This window comes from Taudactylus pleione, unplaced genomic scaffold, assembly GCF_031769625.1.
Source record: "Taudactylus pleione unplaced genomic scaffold, aTauple2 ptg000907l, whole genome shotgun sequence".
NCBI classification, from domain to species: Eukaryota; Metazoa; Chordata; class Amphibia; order Anura; family Myobatrachidae; genus Taudactylus; species Taudactylus pleione.
The window spans coordinates 1,172,381-1,195,071 of record NW_028285308.1 but is presented as its reverse complement, the minus strand read 5'-3'; the positions used below and the strand labels follow the sequence as shown (position 1 = coordinate 1,195,071).

The following is a 22,691-nucleotide window of genomic DNA, read 5'->3' as shown; positions in this document are numbered from 1 at the left end:
CAGGCTCGACTTTTCCCGCCTGACTCGGATCTGAAATCGAGGCAAAACGTCATCATCCCGCCTTCCGAGTCTCGCGGGTTTTGGATCCTATATAAGGTACCCGCGTCGGCGCCATTTTCTCACTCGGCTGTGGACAGTGAAGAGGGAGGGTGGGAGTTAGGGCTGGCTGGGCTGTGTAGTGTAGTGCAGAGTAGTGTTGTGCTGTGCTGCGCTGTGCTGCTGTTGTCCACTACTTCAAAGTCCATAGGGGCTGGCTGTGTTGTGCTGTGCTGCTGTTGTTAATAGGGGCTGTGTCCACTACTTCAAAGTCCATAGGGGCTGGCTGGACTGTGTTGTGCAGTCAGTTCTCCATAGGGGCTGTGTCCACTCCAAAGTCCTGTGCAGTGTCCCAGTCCTAAAGGGGTGCTGTAGTGTTGTCCAGGGGGTGCTCTGTCCATCAGGGGTGCTCCCCCCAAGTGCTAAAAAAATTATATTTTTTGTGTAGTTGTGAATTGTGTGCGCAGTAGCCGCATGTGCATCAACAAAGTAGTGCCAAGCGTGCGCCTGTGTCATAAGTAAAGGGCCGGCTGGCTTGACCGTTAAAGGGTGCTGTAACCCCCAAAGTACACTCCAGTCCAAACCAAAAAAAAAAAATATTTTCTGTGTTTGTGAATTGTGTGCGCAGTAGCCGCACGTGCATCAACAAAGTAGTGCCAAGCGTGCGCCTGTGTCATAAGTAAAGGGCCGGCTGGCTTGACCGTTAAAGGGTGCTGTAACCCCCAAAGTACACTCCAGTCCAAACCAAAAAAAAATAATATTTTATGTGTTTGTGAATTGTGTGCGCAGTAGCCGCACGTGCATCAACAAAGTAGTGCCAAGCGTGCGCCTGTGTCATAAGTAAAGGGCCGGCTGGCTTGACCGTTAAAGGGTGCTGTAACCCCCAAAGTACACTCCAGTCCAAACCTAAAAAAAAAAATATTTTATGTGTTTGTGAATTGTGTGCACAGTAGCCGCACATGCATCAACAAAGTAGTGCCAAGCGTGCGCCTGTGTCATAAGTAAAGGGCCGGCTGGCTTAACCGTTAAAGGGTGCTGTAACCCCCAAAGTACACTCCAAACCAAAAAAATATATATTTTCTGTGTTTGTGAATTGTGTGCACTGTGGCTGCACGTACATCAACAAAGGAGCAGCGCCAAGCGTGCGCCTGTATCCCATAAGTAAAGAGCCGGCTGGCTCATTTCTTAAATGGTGGTGTAACCCACAAAGTGCACTACTCTCCAGCAAAAATAAAAAAATATTTTCTGTGTTTGTGTGCGCTTTAGCCACACGTATATATCAATATAACATAAATGGAGGACCAAACTTTCTCCGATAAAAATAAAATAGGGAAAGATCAAGAACCACTTCCTCCTAGTGCTATTGCTGCTGCTGGGAGTTGTTCATCATCCCAGAGAGGAAGTAGGAACATCACTACTTTTACTAAACAATTGACCCTCCAACAGTCCCTAGCGATGAGGATGAAGTACGACAGCAGTCATCCTGAAGCAAAACGTATAACTGAGGCCTTGACTGCTATGTTGGTGTTAGACGTGCGTCCGGTATCCGCCATTAGTGCAGTGGGATTTAGACAATTGATGGAGGTAGTGTGTCCCCGGTTCCAAATCCCGTCTAGATTCCACCTGCATCCTCAAAGCAGCAGCGACAAGCGTGCGTCTTTCTGTTAAAGGGTGGTGACACCCTCAAAGTGTGCTACACAAACAATTAAAATATTGTTCTTTTTTTTTCTGTCTTTGTGAATTGTGTGGGCTGTAGCCGCACTTGCATCCTCAAAGCAGCAGCGACAAGCGTGCGTCTGTCTCTTACATCGGTGACAGCATCCAAGTAGGCATGTCAGACAGTCCGTACCTGTACTGGCAGGAAAAAGAAGCAATTTGGAGGTCCCTGTACAAACTGGCTCTATTTTACCTGAGTTGCCCCCCCTCCAGTGTGTACTCCGAACGAGTGTTTAGTGCAGCCGGGAACCTTGTCAGCGAAAGGCGTAGGAGGTTGCTTCCACAGAATGTGGAGAAGATGATGTTCATCAAAATGAATTATCAACTCTTCCAGGGAGACCAGCCTCCAGAACGTACAGAGGGACCTGTGGTTCCAGCGGGGACGAATTAATACTCTGTGAGGATGAGGATGTACACACTGAAGAGGGTGAGGAATCGGTGGATGAGGAGGATGAGGACGACATCTTGCCTCCGTAGAGCCAGTTTGTGCAGGGACAGATTAATTGCCAGCTTGTTTTGTGGGGGCCCAAACGAACCAATCATTTCAGCCACAGCTCTGTGGCAGACCCTGGCGCTGAAATGATTGGTTTGTTAAAGTGTGCATGTCCTGTTTATACAACATAAGGGTGGGTGGGAGGGACCAAGGACAATTCCATCTTACACCTCTTTTTTTTCTTTGCACTATGTACAGTTTGGGGTCTAGTTTTTCAAACTGCCATCCTGTCTGCCACTGCAGTGTCACTCCTAGATGGGCCACGTGTTTGTGCCGCCCACTCGTGTCGCTTAGCATAGTCATCCAGCTACCTCGGTGCAACCTTTTGGACATAAAAACACTATTGTGAGGTGTGAGGTTTTCAGAATAGACTGGAAATTAAGGTTATTGAGGTTAATAATAGCATAGGAGCAGAAAAACCAACACATTCTGTGATTTTAGCTGTTTTTATGCTTTTTTAAAAAAAATACAGATCCAAAACACAAAACCCAGAACCCAAAACACGGAAGGGTGGTTTTGGCAAAACCAATCCAGATCCAAAACACGAAGAAAGATCCAAAACCAAAACACAAAACACGAAAAGTGGCCGGTGCATACCCCTAAGTAAGAAGTAGCAAGTTGTTGCATCAGTATCAGATCTCGAGCGAATGGAGATGAACGTCATGTAGATAAGGATGAGGTAGTTTGGGCTCCTGTGTATGTATCAGAGGAATGTAGATAATGATGAGGTAGTTTGGGCTCCTGTGTATGTATCAGAGGAATGTAGATAATAATGAGGTAGGGTTGGCTACTGTGTATGTATCAGAGGAATGTAGATAAGGATGAGGGAGGCTGGGCCCCTGTGTATGTAATAGAGGAATGTATATAATGATGAGGTAGGATTGGGCTCCTGTGTATGTATTAGAGGAATGTAGATAAAGATGAGGTAGGTTGAGCTCCTGTGTATGTATTAGAGGAATGTAGATAATGATGAGGTAGGTTGGGCTCCTGTGTATGTATTAGAGGAATGTAGATAATGATGAGGTAGGTTGGGCTCCTGTGTATGTATTAGAGGAATGTAGATAATGATGAGGTAGGTTGGGCTCCTGTGTATGTATTAGAGGAATGTAGATAATGATGAGGTAGGTTGGGCTCCTGTGTATGTATTAGAGGAATGTAGATAATGATGATGTAGGTTGGGCTCCTGTGTATGTATTAGAGGAATGTAGATAATGATGAGGTAGGTTGGGCTCCTGTGTATGTATTAGAGGAATGTAGATAATGATGAGGTAGGTTGAGCTCCTGTGTATATATAAGAGGAATGTAGATAATGATGAGGTAGGTTGGGCTCCTGTGTATATATAAGTGGAATGTAGATAATGATGAGGTAAGTTGGGCTCCTGTGTATGTATTAGAGGAATGTAGATAAGGATGAGGTAGGTTGGGCTCCTGTATATATATAAGTGGAATGTAGATAATGATGAGGTAAGTTGGGCTCCTGTGTATGTATTAGAGGAATGTAGATAATGATGAGGTAGGTTGGGCTATTGTATATGTATTAGAGGAATGTAGATAAGGATGAGGTAGGTTGGGCTCCTGTGTATGTATTAGAGGAATGTAGATAATGATGAGGTAGGTTTGGCTCCTCTGTATGTATAAGAGGAATGTAGATAATGATGAGATAGGTTGGGCTCCTGTGTATGTATTAGAGGAATGTAGATAAGGATGAGGTAGGTTGGGCTCCTGTATATATATACAAGTGGAATGTAGATAATGATGAGGTAAGTTGGGCTCCTGTGTATGTATTAGAGGAATGTAGATAATGATGAGGTAGGTTTGGCTCCTCTGTATGTATAAGAGGAATGTAGATAAGGATGAGGTAGGTTGGGCTCCTGTGTATGTATTAGAGGAATGTAGGTAATGATGAGGTAGGTTGGGCTCCTGTGTATGTATTAGAGGAATGTAGATAATGATGAGGTAGGTTTGGCTCCTCTGTATGTATAAGAGGAATGTAGATAAGGATGAGGTAGGTTGGGCTCCAGTGTATGTATTAGAGGAATGTAGATAATGATGAGGTAGGTTGGGCTCCTGTGTATGTATTAGAGGAATGTAGATAATGATGAGGTAGGTTGGGCTCCTGTGTATGTATTAGAGGAATGTAGATAATGATGAGGTAGGTTGAGCTCCTGTGTATGTATTAGAGGAATGTAGATAATGATGAGGTAGTTTGGGCTCCTGTGTATGTATTAGAGGAATGTAGATAATGATGAGGTAGGTTGAGCTTCTGTGTATGTATTAGAGGAATGTAGATATAAAGTCCCCTCAGATGCCACAGTACAGTAGTGACAGGCTTGATGCACACTAGACAGGAGAGACTGGAACACACCAGGAGGATAATATCATACACGGAATCGCCAGGTAATGAACGCTATAGCCGGCATCCGAGCAGAGACTCAGCAGAGGAAAAAAAAGGGAGGGATCCAATCAGGACAGGGCGGAGATGACGGAGCAGCCAGGTAGGAGGATCTCACAGAGTGACAGCCCAGCATCCCGGTCTCATAGCAATGGGCCTGAGAGAACCACCTGGAGCACTATTGGCAGACAAGACAAAGCGGCGGCTTGTGACATGTAGCTGCCTGTCCGGCTTCTATAGCTGCCTGTCATGCATATTAGTTCGTTGTCATGTGTCCCGGTCGCACCACCCAGTGGGTTTTTTTTGCGTCTGTGCTGAGGCTGTCACCTCATCCCGAGTGCAAAACATCTGTCTGATATGGGCGTCCCAACTGCACCCATGGATGGAAGGCAGGCTACATGCCCCCGGCTCTCCAATGATGCTCCCATCAGTCACAGCCGCTCAATGCATCTTAATTCTTGCCTCCAAGAAATCTCTACATGACGTTCATCTCCATTCGCTCGAGATCTGATACCCATGCAACAACTTTCTACTTCGGACACAAGGTGTTTTTATTTTCTCTGACATCTATCTGGGTAGATTTATTGGGCTATCTGTTGATATGATGTCATTGTAATGTTAAGGCAATTATCCAAAGATTACCAATAATAACAAAGGCCTGCTGAGTCATAATAATATGCAATATATGAGGGTATTACTATTAGCAACAGCTCCTTCAGTGTTGTTAGAGAACAGATATGATTCTGGGTTTCAGCGCCCAAACATAGTATTACATAAGGTTTCATATGTCTTACAAAATGGAGAGAAAACGGGTAGTACAAAAATAGGCAAATATTAAATTCTTACATCATGATTGGTCTGTACGACAATAGCTACAAATGATTGGTTACATTTTATCCTGAAAACTTCAACAAGGAGTGATAGCCAAATATGGCTCAGAGTTCAATATTAGTTATTGGGATATCATCAAGCCCTTCACCTTATGGGTTCTGGTCTCTTCTTTACTCATTCAAAACGGGAAATAGAAACTAATATTTTGTAATCTTATTTAACAAGCCAGCAATCCTCCTTCTGTCAGACTAAATACAATTATATTGAAGTATTGCTCCCATTCAGCTCCAAGATAGAAATGTTTAAAAACAAAAAAATTTAAAAAACATCTGACTACTTTCTCTTATAAAGAAAAGGAAATACCAATTTAAAAAAAAAACACGTAAGTAAATATATTTATATAAAACTATACAATTAAGACATTTTCAATTCAGTGTTTACTTCATCGGTGCCTGTTCTAACCAATACTTACGCTTTTATTACAGCTCCATAAGAAGTATGGTCCTATATTCACAGTGTGGAAACTGACGCGCCCTGTCGTGGTTCTCTGCGGCTATGAGGTGGTGAAAGACGCGTTGTTAAATCACAGAGAGGAGTTTAGTGGGCGCCCGTTCTTTCCGGTGATTGATCGCTACTCGGGGGGATACAGTAAGTCTCCCTGGTCACTTTATGGGTTCTCTAAATGTTCATCTGTATACAGTGTGTAATGGTGCAAGTCTCCTAAATGAGGGGAGAATTGCCACAATTGTAACACTTGAACAATACACTTAGGGCAATAACCGTAGAGGTCAGATCCATTATAAGGTATTTATCTCCTTCCTTGTGCCCTGGGGACAGCAGACAGACAGGATCAGAGTATGGGGGCCCTGATCAGGAGAGCTTACAGTCTAGCGGATCTTCCTCAATGTTATAAAGAGAGAGTAATGCGGATCATACATCTGCCAGGTGATTCCCTGAGACCGATTCACCGATTCGTGATCTAATTCATCGATATCTGATCTGCGATTTTTGGGGGAACTGTGGATTTTCACGATCCCCGACACAGTCACCTGCAGAAGGAGGAATTGTCCCAATTACTTGCAGAACGGATCCCATAAGAGTGAGGCTAAACAATTCTAACTTAGAGCTACCTAATCTAAACTGCTTAACATACACACACACACACACACACACACACTTATATATCCAAGAAACAATAGGCGGCACTCCGAGACTTGGTATATAAATCAAGCTGTATTAAAGCTTGTCACAGCAACCAACGTTTCAGAGCAAGGCTGGGCTCTTTTTTTTTTCAAGGTAACATGATGACTATGTTATACACAAACACACGCATAATATACTGTACAAAGAAGCCGCATGGAGGCTTTGAGGAACCACAGAACGATCTAAACAGCGTACAGAGGGCCTGATTCAGAGACGAACGCTTGAAGAAAAGAGCCCAGCCTTGCTCTGAAACGTTGGTTGCTGTGACATGCTTTAATACAGCTTGATCTATATACCAAGTCTTGGAGTGCCGCCTATTGTTTCTTGGATATATAAATGCTCGCTCTGAATCAGGGCGTTTTTTATTTTTGTGCGGCCTTCCGACCATCGCGACCATTGGGGCTTGCGAGGAGACCCTTGTGGTAGGGTCTCATTGCCGCAAGCCCCAGAGAGCTTCCGGCTCTAATAGAGCCGAAATCTCTCCCACTGACATCACTGGTGATGTCAGTGGGGCCACCCACAAACGGCAGGCATTCGCATGGGAACGCCTCCGTTTGCCCAGCCACCCCCCTCTCCCCGCCTTCCAAACGGGGCAAGCTGTCGATCAACATCGACAGCCGCCCCTTTTGGATGCGAGCGCCGGAGCGAGTGCTTTTTGTGCTTTCTCCTGGGCTCGTGCACGCCGCGTGTTCACACTGGCCCAACATTGACCCGCTTGCGAGCGGGTCTGAATCAGGCCCAGAGATCACTCTGCAGAATGAGCAAAATGCAACATATAACAACAACAAATATATATATATAATCTCACCACGCAAAAGCATAAATACAGGAAGGAACACTGCACACAATACAGGGACTGAATTACATGGAGCGCTGCATTCCAATCAATATGGGCACGTCAGCTAGATGATACTGGCCAGCAGCCCAGTCGCACAACAGTCACAAAGAAGCATCTGGGACGCAGAGAGTCCAATGTATGATAACAGCGCTGTAAATGATGACAGCAGCACTGATTGTGCATTTGGATAAAGGAACGAGAAGGAACCACGCAGGAGACAGGCTGAACTTACCTGATCATTAGGACCCATGAGGCTGCAGCCGTGGACTCAGGAACATGAAGTGTCGGCAGCCAGAGACCAGCAGGATACATGAGGAGTAATAGTGCAGTCAGAAGGGAGCAGGAGTCGTATACGGCCACCAATCGGGGAATAACAGATATGGAGACTGATGGTGTTAGTGCACACAAAGAAAGCTGAACATGGACCATTTTTGATGATTTTGGTTCTAATTCATTGGCCGGTTTTGGTTTTGCCTTACCACTGTGACTGGTCTTTGGTTTGGTTTGGATTTTTTTCTAAAAAATGGGCAAAAAAGAATAAATCACATAATTTGAGCCTCTTTTTTTGTTCCTACAATATTATTAACCTAAATACCATTAATTTCCAGTCAATTTTGACCACCTCACAATATTGCTTTCATCCAGTTTAGGCCAAAAGGTTGCGCCAAGCTACCTGTCTAACTAAGGTAAGCGACAGTAGTTGGCGGCACAAACATGTGGCAGTTTAACTTCCAAAGTGACACATCAGGAAAAAAAAAAAATTTCATTAATCAAGAGGCCTGAGGGAGATGGAGTATGTATGTAGTTGAAGGCAAGGAAAGGACAGATTGATTAGCTTGTAAATTTCACTTAATTTTTTGATTCCGAAGCAAATTTATGAAGAAGGATGGGAAAGCATGGGTGAACAACATGTCACATGTCTTGCCCACAAAATCAACTTGGTGGTTCAGAATGTTTTTTTTTTTAAATGAAAAGGACATCCAGGAGATGCTGTCTGCTGCTATAAACATTTCTGGACATTTTTGACATTCAGCAACCGCATGTCGAAGATTTCAGTGGCTGTGACACATTTAGGAAACAGAGTAGCAGTAATTATTGAAGAACTAGATCAGTGGTCCGAGGGAGGCAGAGTATGTATGTATGTAGTGGAAGGATGGGAAAGGAAGAATTGATTTGTTAATAAATTTAATAAAAATGTTTGATTCCAAAGGAAATTTATGAGGGAGGAGCGAGATGGAATAGGATTGGAGCCCCGGCTGAGGTTTTCCCTCCAGGCTCGAATTCAAAATCAAGACAAATCATTTGTACAGCCACCCCCCCTACCCGCCCACAAAATGGGGCGAGCTGTCAATCACCATTGACAGCCGTCCCGTCTTGTTGCAAGCCCCGTAGCGACTGAACTTCAGTCGCTCAGAGGGGCTCGTACATGCGCACGCCGGATGCAGCGCATGCGCAGTTCATTAACATGGGGTCTCCCTGACATAGCAGCAATCTCCCTGACATAGTAGCAATCTCCCTGACACAGCAGCAATCTCCCTGTCTCCCTGACATAGCAGTAATCTCCCTGACATAGCAGTAATCTCCCTGTCTCCCTGACATAGCTGCAATCTCCCTGTCTCCCTGACATAGCAGCAATCTCCCTGACATAGAAGCAATCTCCCTGTCTCCCTGACATAGCAGCAATCTCCCCGTCTTCCTGACATAGCAGCAATCTCCCCATCTCCCTGACATAGCAGCAATCTCCCCGTCTCCCTGACATAGCAGCAATCTCCCCGTCTCCCTGACATAGCAGCAATCTCCCCGTCTCCCTGACATAGCAGCAATCTCCCCGTCTCCCTGACATAGCAGCAATCTCCCCGTCTCCCTGACATAGCAGCAATCTCCCCGTCTCCCTGACATAGCAGCAATCTCCCCGTCTCCCTGACATAGCAGCAATCTCCCCGTCTCCCTGACATAGCAGCAATCTCCCCGTCTCCCTGACATAGCATTAATCTCCCCGTCCCCCTGACATAGCAGCAATCTCCCCGTCTCCCTGACATAGCATTAATCTCCCCGTCCCCCTGACATAGCAGTAATCTCCCCGTCTCCCTGATCAGCAGCAATCTCCCCATCTCCCTGACATAGCAGCAATCTCCCCATCTCCCTGACATAGCAGTAATCTCCCCATCTCCCTGACATAGCAGCAATCTCCCTGTCTACCTGAAGTGTCCAGCAATCTCCCTGATTGCATATTACACCTTACAGAGATATATACATTCAAATGGGATCATTAGTATAGTTTCCCTGCATTGGTTATAAGGCACAATGATCCCTATGGTTATAAGGCACAATGATCCCTATGGTTATAAGGCACAATGATTCCTATGGCTACATGTATTTTCTGAAAAGCATCAGCGTGTTTTCATCAACATATAGATCTTACTAACTGCTTTGGGGCTCATTTACATTTGGCTGTAAATCAAATTTATGACATGCCTCTCAGATGTAGCAGTACGCGCCAACTTTACCGCCGCGCTCATACTGTAGTTGTCGCTTTCACAATCTCCCTGTAATGCTTTTTCAAAAGTAGGGTAAGTGTGAGAATATGAGCATATCCGAGCATCGAGGCAATGCACCGCAGCATATCTCCAGCAAGTGAATTTCCCCCACTGAATGGCTCAGTGTAGGCCCCTGTAGTTTGCCAATACGCAGTGTAGGCCCCTATTGTAACCTGATACGCGGTATAGGCCCCTATTGTAACATGATACGCAGTGTAGGCCCATATTGTAACATAATACGCAGTGTAGGCCCCTATTGTAACATGATACGCAGTGTAGGCCCCTATTGTAACATGATATGCAGTGTAGGCCCCTATTGTAACATGATAGCAGTGTAGGCCCCTATTGTAACATGATACGCAGTGTAGGCCCCTATTGTAACATGATACGCAGTGTAGGCCCCTATTGTAACATGATATGCAGTGTAGGCCCTTATTGTAACATGATACGCAGTGTAGGCCCCTATTGTAACATGATATGCAGTATAGGCCCCTATTGTATCCTGATACGCAGTGTAGGCCCCTATTGTAACATGATAGCAGTGTAGGCCCAATTGTAACATGATGCACGGTATAGGCCCCTATTGTATAATGATAGGCACTGTAGGCCCATATTGTAACAGTACGCAGTGTAGGCCCCTATTGTAACATGATAGCAGTGTAGACCCCTATTGTAACATGATACGCAGTGTAGGCCCCTATTGTAACATGATATGCAGTGTAGGCCCCTGTAATTGCCCAATATGCGGTGTAGGCCCCTATTGTAACTAGGGGTGAGCGGATTCAGTTCTACTCTGTTCCGTTCGGATTTAAAAACCGAATCTTATTGGGTATCAGCTGTCACGAGTTTTGGATAGCCAATTAGATTCGGTTTTTAAATCCGAACGGAACCGAGTAGAACCGAATCTGCTCACCCCTAATTGTAACATGATAAGCAATGTAGGCCCATATTGTAAAATGATAGCAGTGTAGGCCCTTATTGTAACATGATAGCAGTGTAGGCCCCTGTTGTAACATGATACGCAGTGTAGGCCCCTATTGTAACATGATACGCAGTGTAGGCCCTTATTGTAACATGATAGCAGTGTAGGCCCCTATTGTAACATCATACGCAGTGTAGGCCCCTATTGCAACTTGATATGCAGTGTAGGCCCTTATTGTAACATGATACGCAGTGTAGGCCCCTATTGTAACATGATACGCAGTGTAGGCCCCTATTGTAACATCATACGCAGTGTAGGCCCCTATTGCAACATGATATGCAGTGTAGGCCCTTATTGTAACATGATAGCAGTGTAGGCCCATATTGTAACATGATACGCAGTGTAGGCCCCTATTGTAACATGATACGCAGTGTAGGCCCCTATTGTATCATCATACACAGTGTAGGCCCCTATTGTAACATGATAGCAGTGTAGGCCCCTATTGTATCATCATACGCAGTGTAGGCCTCTATTGTAACATGATATACAGTGTAGGCCCTTATTGTAACATGATATGCAGTGTAGGCCCCTATTGTAACATCATACGCAGTGTAGGCCCCTGTTGTAACATGGTACGCAGTGTAGGCCCCTATTGTAACATGATACGCAGTGTAGGCCCCTATTGTAACATAATACGCAGTGTAGGCTCCTATTGTATAATGATACGTAGTATAGGCCCATATTGTAACATGATACGCAGTGTAGGCTCCTATTGTATAATGATACGTAGTATAGGCCCCTATTGTAACATGATATGCAGTGTAAGCCCCTATTGTAACATGATAGCAGTGTAAGCCCCTATTGTAACAAAATACTCAGTGTAGGCCCAATTGTAACATGGGTATAAGGCACAGTGATATGCACAATGATATGCAGCTTAGGCCCCTGTTGCAACATGATACGCATTGTAGGCCCCTATTATTATTATTATTATTATTATGATGATTATCATTTATTTATATGGCGCCACAAGTGTTCCGCAGTGCCTTACAAAGTACATAGACAAAAAAGTAACCATTGACTTACAATACAATACAATACAGGACATGGATAAACATTGCTATTTTAGTGACATTAACGCCCGCATAAGCAGCCAGGTGTTAGTTGCCCTAGTGGGGATTAAGAGATAAATTAAATTACAGTAGGGAGAAGCACAAGAGCCTAGAGGGCCCTGCTCGAAAGAGCTTACATTCTTTAAGGGAGGGGAAGACAAACAGGAGTGACACAGAATGGGGTGGGCGGGGAGAAAGGAAGATGTAGCAGCAAGTTGGGATGAGAGCTGGAAGGCTATAATGAAATAGTGGGGTCTTAAGAGCTTGTTTGAAAGATTGTAGAGAGGTGCAGAGTCTGATGGGGAGAGGGAGAGAGTTCCAAAGGTGAGGAGCAGCACGGGCAAAGTCTTGGAGGCGGGAGTGGGAGGAAGTAATCAATTGGCAGGAAAGGCGGTGTGTATTAAGTGAATGAAGAGGGCGGATAGAAGAGTGAAGGGAGATGATATCAGACATGTAAATGGGAGAGGAATGGGTGAGGGCTTTGTAAGTGAGTGTGAGAAACTTGAGTTGGGTTCTGAAAGGGAAGGGGAGCCAGTTGAGGGCTTGTAAGAAAGGGGAGGCAGATGTAGAGCGTATGGAGAGGAAGATGAGCCGAGCAGCAGCATTTAGCACAGACTGGGGAGGACAGAGATGGGATTTGGGGAGGTCAGCTAGGAGAAGGTTACAGTAGTCCAATCTGGACATGACCAGTGAATGTACAAGGGTTTTGGTAGCATCCTGGGTGAGAAAGGGTCTGATCTTGGAAATATTCTTGAGATGGAAATGACAGGACTACGAGAGGCTCTGGATATGTGGTTTTAAGGAGAGGGAAGAGTCCAAAATGACTCCAAGACAATGCACTTTGAGACTAGATGAGATAGTAATGCCATCTATTAATAAAGAAATAGTGGGACATAATGTTACGTGGGAGGGTGGGAAGACTATCAGCTCAGTCTTAGACATATTAAGTTTGAGAAATCGCTGGGACATCCAGGAAGAGATAGCAGAGAGACAGTTAGAGATACCAGTCAGTAGAGAGGGGGAAAGATCAGGTGAGGAAAGGTAGATCTGACTATCATCAGCATAGAGATGATAATGGAGGTCAAAAGAGCTGATGAGTTTACCTAGAGAAGACGTATAGAGAGAGAATTGGAGGGTTCCAAGAACAGAACCTTGGGGAACACCTACTGTAAGAGGCTGTGGGGGGGAGGAGTCGCCATGAGAGGAAATGGAGAAGGAATGGTCAGAGAGGTAGGAGGACAGCCAGAAGAGAGCAGCGTCACGTAGATCAAGGGAGTGAAGGATATGCAGCAGTAGAGGGTGGTCCACAGTGTCAAAAGCAGCAGAGATGTCAAGGAGAATGAGAAGAGAGTAGTGGCCCTTGGATTTGGCAACAAGGAGGTCGTTGCTGACTTTTATGAGGGCAGTTTCAGTGGAGTGGAGAGAACGGAAGCCAGACTGAAAAGGGTCAAGGAGGGAGTGGGAGGAAAGAAATGTGGTGAGGCACTTGTAAACAATACGCTCAAGGAGTTTGGAGGCAAAAAGGAGGAGAGTGATGGGTCGGTAGTTAGAGAGAATCAAGGTTAGGTATTTTAAGAATCGAGGAGACGCGGGCATGCTTGAATGCAGAAGGAACAGTGCCAGAAGAGAGGGAGAGATTAAGGAGGTGGGCAAGATGGGAGCAGGCAGAAGGAGAGAGGTAGCAGAGGAGGTGGGAGGGGGAGGACTGGATAAGGGCCTTAACTTCCTCTCCAGTCACAGGGGAGAAGGATGTCAGAGTCGGTAAAATGGATGGGGAGGGGTGATCCGGGAAAGGAGGAGGTGGAGAGCTGGGGGACTGGTTGGATATGATGTCCTGACGTATGGAATAAATTTTAGATGTGAAATGGGTAGCAAAGTCAGTGGCAGAGAGCAAGGAGGGGAGAAGAGGAGGGGGTGGGCAGAGAAGGGAGTGGAAGGTGGAAAAGAGACGCTGGGGATTGAGGACTGAGAGGAGATGAGGTTCTTGAACTATGACTGTTGAGAGAGGGAAAGGGCAGGACTGTAGGATGACAGCATGAATCTGAAATGGAGAAAATCTGCCTCAGAGCGTGATCTTCTCCACTGTCGCTCGGCAGTTTCGTGAACACTTTTGCAGGTATCTGGTGCTTTTGGAATGCCAGGGTTGAGGTGTGGATTTGCGAGGGTGAGTAGCGATTGCCGGCGCAACAGAGTCAAAAGCAGAAGTAAGGGAGGCATTGTATAGGGAAGCAGCATGTTCAGCACAGGAGAGAGAGAGGATAGGGGAGAGAAGTGAGTCAAGTAGGGAAGAAAAGAAAGCAGTGTCGATAGCTTCAATGTTACGCTTAGTGATGGTGGCTTTCAGAGGTAGTGGAGGGGAAGGAGAGAGGGATAGGTTAAAAGAGAGGAGGTGATGGTCAGAGAGGGGGAGTACACAGTGTAGGCCCCTATTCTAACATGATACGCAATGTAGGTCCCTATTGTAACATGATACATAGTGTAGGCCCCTATTGTAACATGATACATAGTGTAGGCCCCTATTGTAACATGATATGCAGTGTAGGCCCCTATTGTAACATGATACGCAGTGTAGGCCCCTATTGTAACATGATACGCAGTGTAGGCCCCTATTGTAACATGATACGCAGTGTAGGCCCCTATTGTAACATGATACGCAGTTATTGTAACATGATACGCAATGTAGGCCCCTATTGTAACATGATACGCAGTGTAGGCCCCTACTGTAACTAGGGGTGAGCGGGTTCCGATTTATGAAATCCGAACCCCCACGAGCCCCCCCGATCCGAGGCATATCCGAGTCAGGCTCGACATTTCCCACCTGACTCGGATCTGAAATAGAGGCAAAACGTCATCATCCCGCCTTCGGGGTCTCGCGGGTTTTGGATTCTATATAAGGTACCCGCGTCGGCGCCATTTTCTCACTCGGCTGTGGACAGTGAAGAGGGAGGGTGGGAGTTAGGGCTGGCTGTGTAGTGTAGTGCAGTGTAGTGTTGTGCTGTGCTGTGCTGCGCTGTGCTGCTGTTGTCCATAGGGGCTGTCTCCACTCCTCCAAAGTCCATAACGGCTGGCTGGACTGTGTGGTGCAGTCAGTTGTCCATGGGGGCTGTGTCCACTCCAAAGTCCTGTGCAGTGTCCCAGTCCTAAAGGGGTGCTGTAGTGTTGTCCCGGGGGTGCTCTGTCCATCAGGGGTGCTCCCCCCAAGTGCTAAAAAAATAAATATTTTTTCTGTGTTTGTGAATTGTGTGCGCAGTAGCCGCACGTGCATCAACAAAGTAGCGCCAAGCGTGCGCCTGTGTCATAAGTAAAGGGCCGGCTGGCTTGACCGTTAAAGGGTGCTGTAACCCCCAAAGTACACTCCAGTCCAACCAAAAAAAAAAATATTTTCTGTGTTTGTGAATTGTGTGCACTGTGGCTGCACGTGCATCAACAAAGTAGTGCCAAGCGTGCGCCTGTGTCCCATAAGTAAAGGGCCGGATGGCTCATTTCTTAAAGGGTGGTATAAACCACAAAGTGCAATATAACATAAATGGAGGACCAAACTTTCTCCAATAAAAATAAAATAGGGAAAGATCAAGAACCACTTCCTCCTAGTGCTGTTGCTGCTGCTGGGAGTTGTTCATCATCCCAGAGAGGAAGTAGGAACACCACTACTTTTACTAAACAATTGACCCTCCAACAGTCCTTAGCGAGGAGGATGAAGTATGACAGCAGTCATCCTGAAGCAAAACGTATAACTGAGGCCTTGACTGCTATGTTGGTATTAGACGTGCGTCCGGTATCCGCCATTAGTGCAGTGGGATTTAGACAATTGATGGAGGTAGTGTGTCCCCGGTTCCAAATCCCGTCTAGATTCCACTTCACTAGGCAGGCGATACCGAGACTGTACAGAAACGTCAGAAAAAGTGTCCTCAGTGTCCTGAAAAATGCCGTTGTACCCAATGTCCACTTAACCACGGACATGTGGACAAGTGGAACAGGGCAGACTAAGGACTATATGACTGTGACAGCCAACTGGGTAAATGTATCACCTTACGCAGCAACAACAGCGTCACCAGTAGCAGCATCTCAGAAATGCCAGCTCGTTCCAAGGCAGGCTACGCTGTGTATCACCGGTTTCTGTAAGAGGCACACCGCCGACAACTGAGGGAAATCATCGCCCAGTGGCTTACCCCACTTAGACTCTCCAGGGGATTTGTGATATCTGACAACGCCACCGATATTGTGCGGGCATTACATCTGGGCAAATTCCAGCACGTCCCATGTTTTGCTCACACAATAAACTTGGTGGTGCAGAATTTTCTGAGAAGCGACAGGGGCGTGCAGGGGACGCTTTGGGTGTCCCAAAAAATTTCTGGCCACTTTTGCCATTCAGCGACTGCGTGCGCCTGTGTCATAAGTAAAGGGCAGGCTGGCTTGTCCGATAAAGGGTGCTGTAACCCCCAAAGTGCTCTCCAAACAAAATTAAAATTTCTTCTCTTTGTGAATTGTGTGGGCTGTAGCCGCACTTGCATCCTCAAAGCAGCAGCGACAAGCGTGAGTCGTCTGTTAAAGGATTACATCGGTGACAGCATCCAAGTAGGCATGTCAGACAGTCCGTACATGTACTGGCAGGAAAAAGAAGCAATTTGGAGGTCCCTGTACAAACTGGCTCTATTTTACCTGAGTTGCCCCCCTCCAGTGTGTACTCCGAAAGAGTGTTAGTGCAGCCGGGAACCTTGTCAGCGAAAGGCGTAGGAGGCTGCTTCCACAAAATGTGGAGATGTTCATAAAATGAATTATCAACTCTTCCAGGGAAACCAGCCTCCAGAACGTACAGAGGGACCTGTGGTTGTGGATTCCAGCGGGGACGAATTAATAGTCTGTGAGGATGAGGATGTACACAACACTGAAGAGGGTGAGGAATCGGTGGATGAGGAGGATGAGGACGACATCTTGCCTCCGTAGAGTCAGTTTGTGCAGGGCCAGATTAATTGCCAGCTTGTTTTGTGGGGGCCCAAACGAAGCAATCATTTCAGCCACAGTCGTGTGGCAGACCCTGGCGCTGAAATGATTGGTTTGTTAAAGTGTGCATGTCCTGTTTATACAACATAAGGGTGGGTGGGAGGGCCCAAGGACAATTCCATCTTGCACCTCTTTTTTTTCTTTGCATTATGTTCTGTTTGGGGCATAGTTTTTCAAACTGCCATCCTGTCTGCCACTGCAGTGCCGCTCCTAGATGGGTCACGTGTTTGTGCCGCCCACTCATATCTCTTAGCATAGTCATCCAGCTACCTCGGTGCAACCTTTTGGCCTAAAAACAATATTGTGAGGTGTGAAGTGTTCAGAATAGACTGGAGATGAGTGGAAATTAAGGTTATTGAGGTTAATAATAGCGTAGGAGCAGAAAAACCAACTCATTCTGTGATTTTAGCTGTTTTTATGGTTTTTAAAAAAAAAAAAATACAGATCCAAGAAACAAAACCCAAAACACGGAAGGGTGGTTTTGGCAATACCAATCCAGATCCAAAACACGAAGAAAGATCCAGATCCAAAACCAAAACACAAAATACGAAAAGTGGCCGGTAACATTGTATGCAATGTAAGCCCCTCTTGTAACATAATACACAGTGTAAGCCCCTATTGAAACATGATATGCAGTATAGGCCCCTATTCTAACATTATACACAGCGTAGACCCCTATTGTAACATGATAGCAGTGTAGGCCCCTATTCTAACATTATACACAGCGTAGACCCCTATTGTAACATGATACGCAGTGTAGGCCCCTATTGTAACATCATACGCAGTGTAGGCCCCTATTGTAACATCATACGCAGTGTAGACCCCTATTGTAACATGATAGCAGTTAGGCCCCTATTGTAACATGATAGCAGTGTAGACCCCTATTGTAACATGATATGCAGTGTAGACCCCTATTGTAACATGATAGCAGTGTAGGCCCCTATTGTAACATGATAGCAGTGTAGACCCCTATTGTAACATGATACGCAGTGTAGACCCCTATTGTAACATGATAGCAGTGTAGGCCCCTATTGTAACATGATAGGCAGTGTAGACCCCTATTGTAACATGATATGCAGTGTAGACCCCTATTGTAACATGATAGCAGTGTAGGCCCCTATTGTAACCTGATACGCAGTGTAGGCCCCTATTGAAACATGATATGCAGTATAGGCCCCTATTCTAACGTTATACACAGTGTAGACCCCTATTGTAACATGATAGCAGTGTAGGCCCCTATTCTAACATTATGCACAGCGTAGACCCCTATTGTAACATGATACGCAGTGTAGGCCCCTATTGTAACATCATACGCAGTGTAGACCCCTATTGTAACATGATAGCAGTGTAGACCCCTATTGTAACATGATATGCAGTGTAGACCCCTATTGTAACATGGTAGCAGTGTAGGCCCCTATTGTAACATGATAGCAGTGTAGACCCCTATTGTAACATGATACGCAGTGTAGACCCCTATTGTAACATGATAGCAGTGTAGGCCCCTATTGTAACCTTATACGCAGTGTAGGCCCCTATTGTAACATAATACGCAGTGTAGGCCCCTATTGTAACATGATAGGCAGTGTAGGCCCATATTGTAACATAATACGTAGTGTAGGCCCATATTGTAACATAATACGCAGTGTAGGCCCCTATTGTAACATGATAGGCAGTGTAGGCCCCTATTGTAACATGATAGGCAGTGTAGACCCCTATTGTAACATAATACACAGTGTAGGCCCCTATTCTAACATTATACACAGCGTAGACCCCTATTGTAACATGATAGCAGTTAGGCCCCTATTGTAACATGATAGCAGTGTAGACCCCTATTGTAACATGATAGCAGTGTAGACCCCTATTGTAACATGATACGCAGTGTAGACCCCTATTGTAACATGATACGCAGTGTAGGCCCCTATTGTAACATGATAGCAGTGTAGACCCCTATTGTAACATGATACGCAGTGTAGACCCCTATTGTAACATGATAGCAGTGTAGGCCCCTATTGTAACATGATAGGCAGTGTAGGCCCCTATTGTAACATGATAGGCAGTGTAGGCCCCTATTGTAACATAATACACAGTGTAGGCCCCTATTCTAACATTATACACAGTGTAGGCCCCTATTGTAACATAATACACAGTGTAGGCCCCTATTGTAACATGATATGCAGTGTAGGCCCCTATTCTAACATTATACACAGTGTAGACCCCTATTGTAACATGATAGGAAGTGTAAACCCTTATTGTAACATAATACACAGACACAGTTTAGGCCCCTATTGTAATTTGTAACATGATACGGAGTGTAAGCCCCCATTGTAACATTACAGGCATTGTAGGCCCCTATTGTAACATGATATGCAGTGTAGGCCCCGATACACAGTGTAGGCCCCTATTGTAACCTGATACGCAGTGTAGACCCCGTTGTAACCCGTTAGGCAATGTAGGCCCCTCTTCCCCTACAGACCATGCTGGTATCTACCTGTTACCTAGTGTAATTTTATTACTGTGTTTGTTCCCAATTGTTGAGCACTATGGAATATACAGGTGTTCTCTTATCCAATTCCCCTTACCTACGCTGATCATGTGACCTCTTTCTCTGTAGGTTTCGCCAACGTTGATGGTGAGAGGTGGCGCCAGCTGCGCAGATTCGCAATAACGTCACTCAGGGATTTTGGGATGGGGAAGGCGGCCATGGAGAAACGGGTGTTGGAGGAGTCCCAGAGTCTCATCCAAGCTGTGTCACAAACAGGAGGTGAGAAGGGGCTTATATACTGATAATTACATACACCAATAGCGCATAAAGTCGCCCCATTCACAGTCTGTAAAATAATAAATCTGTCATCACAGCGCAATATACCCAGTTTGCAGGAACAGCTGCCAATTGCCGTGATGTTTACCTCAGAGACTGGGAGGTATAGTTACTAAAGTGCAGGTTTATAGAAGTGGAGATGTTGCCCATAGCAACCAATCACATTCTACTTATTCATCTAACACCTTCTAGAATATAATAGCTAGAATCCGATTGGTTGCTATGGGAAACGCCTACACTTCTATAAACGTGCACTTTGATAAATATACCCCTGGTAGTGTATCATTATAGATATGATCCGAATACTTTTACAGATAACATGATATCTTGTGACACAATATTACACCTATAAATGTACAGTAAGTGCGGCTGCGACCCCGGAATTACTCGCCCAGCACCATCTACTGACCGCCATGTGTCTCTGCATACCTCCCAACATGGATGTGTGAAGATTCGGGTATTCTGTGCGCCAGAAGCCTCGTGATGAAAGGGGCATGGGCTTGCAGCACGCCCCCATTGTCATTACTCAGAGATTGCCCCAGGGCTCTCCCCTCACAGTGTACAGAAGCCGTGCGCATGTATAGCAGAGGAGCGGTGAGAGTGCTCCCCCCACCACCGCCACGGGACACTGCGGTCTATGGGTGGGACTGTACCGCCAAAAGCAGGACAGTTGGGAGGTATGGACTGTGGACCATGGAGCTCATTCAGAGCCGCTCGCATCCAGCGTATGCAAATTCGGCATAGTGACGCCATGGCAGGCGCTCGCTCGGAAAGGCATAAGCACACCCACTTTGGCTGTACGAGCGATCGCTCTGTGTATGGAAACACACAGTATCGTATGTTGAGGCGCCCACCAGCACACGTCATCTCTAGGAAGTGTATTAAAACATTGGTACATCGAGGACCATCGGAAGCTAACTCAGCGCTTGTGGTTGCCTTACCCTGCCGCAAGCACTGCGAGGACTTCAGTGTAAAAACCAGGCATGTGACGTGTACTATGACGCTGGCTGATAATTATGCACGCCTTAGAAATGGCGTTGAAACACTCAGGCACGCCTGCGTTTGCACCTCCACTCCCCCGTTACTAGTGTCCCGCCCCTGATACCACCCACATACACATACGGCCTCTCCTGTCACTCATTACACTGGGCTGTCTTCGCTGGGTGAGCGAGCAGTTTGCGATCACACAGAGTAGTTCACGCACGTGCAGTACCATCGGCCGCTAACGAGCGAGCAGCCGCTTGCGAGTGGCTCTGAATGAGCTCCGATATCCTATAAGAGCATGGTGCATGTTGTTGGTTCCTTATGTAATGTCCTATGCTTATTGCTAAATAATGCCCTTAACAAATTACTAATCACATACAAGACGGGGATGTATTGGAACTTGTGTTGCAGTCAATCGCATAACGTTAATATATGATATTGTTTCCCAGGAAAGGCCTTCAACCCTATTACGCTTCTGGGCTGCGCTGTCGGGAATATCACCAGTTATGCGCTGTTGGGGGAGCACTTTGATTATGAGGATCCAGAGTTACAAGAACTTGTTATAACTACAAGAAAGTTTGTACTGAATTTTCATTCCCCGTTACACGAGGTACAGTATCGGTCATTATCTGTCTCACTTCTATACTTACTGTGGTCATTTAATTAACTGATTGATGTATTATTGGCAAAAACTTTTTGCTAAATAGTGGTAAAAAGGAAACAAAATTTAATTTTCTTCTTCACGTTCCATAGAGGACAGGCTTAGACCATGGGTAAAGGGTGGAGCAGGAGGATTCCGGGCACCAAATAGTTAAGCTTCTCCCCCCTATACTCCGCCTCCAGCCCCAGGCAGGCCAGTTCAAGTTGGTGCCTTGCAGGAGCAAGGCACATATTAGAGACTGCCCTGCAGTCTAAGCTTCTTTTTATTCAATTTTATTTATTTTATCTGAGTGGACAGCGCTAGGAGTCCTATAACACGCCCGCACTGCCACTCCACTGACCCCCTGCACCGGCTGCCGCGGCACTGGCGAGCGGGTCAGTGACTTCGGCCGATCCCTCAGCGCAAACCAGGGTCCCGCAGCCGGATGGTCTGCGACAGCTATGCCGCAGGGATTCTCATTACTCCTTCACCTCCAAACTGAGACACTGAGCGGCCATTTTAAATGGTGCTTGCTTCAGTCAGTCTCTGGGAAGCAGTAAAGGGCTCCTGTCTCCATGTATACCTGTTCCCCTGAGGTCAGGTTATACACTACACTCCTTCCTACCGACTAGGGTTTGGATTGTTGAGCATTAACTGCCCATTATTACAACACTGAGGGCCTGATTCAGAGCCGCTCGTTAGCGGCTGCTCGTTTGCTCCGAACGATGTTTGCACAACTGCGCATGCGTACGGATCGTAATACGCATGCGCGAACCAGTCTGTGCGGCGGAAAATTGTTTGTTCGCTAGATAGCGAGTGCCTGCTATTTTGAGTGACAGATTGAGGCGTATGTGGGTGGTAACAGGGGAAGGTGCTTGAAAACGGGGAGTGGAGATCTGAACGCAGACGTGCTTAAAGGTCAAAGCGGGCGTTTTTATGGGTGTGCATAATTAACAAAGCAGCGTCATCAACCTCGTCAGTTGGGTGTCTTTTAGCCAAAACTGCTCGCAAGATTGCGGTAGGAAAAACCAACCACAAGACTAGCGAGCAGTTCATACGCTGTTCGATGTACTCGATTAATCTAATAAATAGCGGACATGATGTATGATGCGAGCGGCCAGGGGGCGTATTTTTCAAATAAACGAGCACATGTTTTGTTCGCTCGTTC

The 22,691-nt window shown here is 46.0% G+C and overlaps 1 protein-coding gene across 2 annotated transcripts in view; it reads left to right on the top strand.

The window, feature by feature from the left end:
* Window positions 1–22,691, top strand: part of LOC148473838 (cytochrome P450 2C20-like) — a 91,452-nt gene that overhangs the window by 6,993 nt on the left and 61,768 nt on the right. For both annotated transcript variants that reach the window (XM_088459394.1, XM_088459393.1), the window contains exons 2-4: window positions 5,954–6,116; window positions 19,693–19,842; window positions 21,333–21,493. In XM_088459394.1, the coding sequence (XP_088315520.1) occupies window positions 5,954–6,116; window positions 19,693–19,842; window positions 21,333–21,493 (474 nt within the window). The remainder of the gene's footprint in view (window positions 1–5,953; window positions 6,117–19,692; window positions 19,843–21,332; window positions 21,494–22,691) is intronic.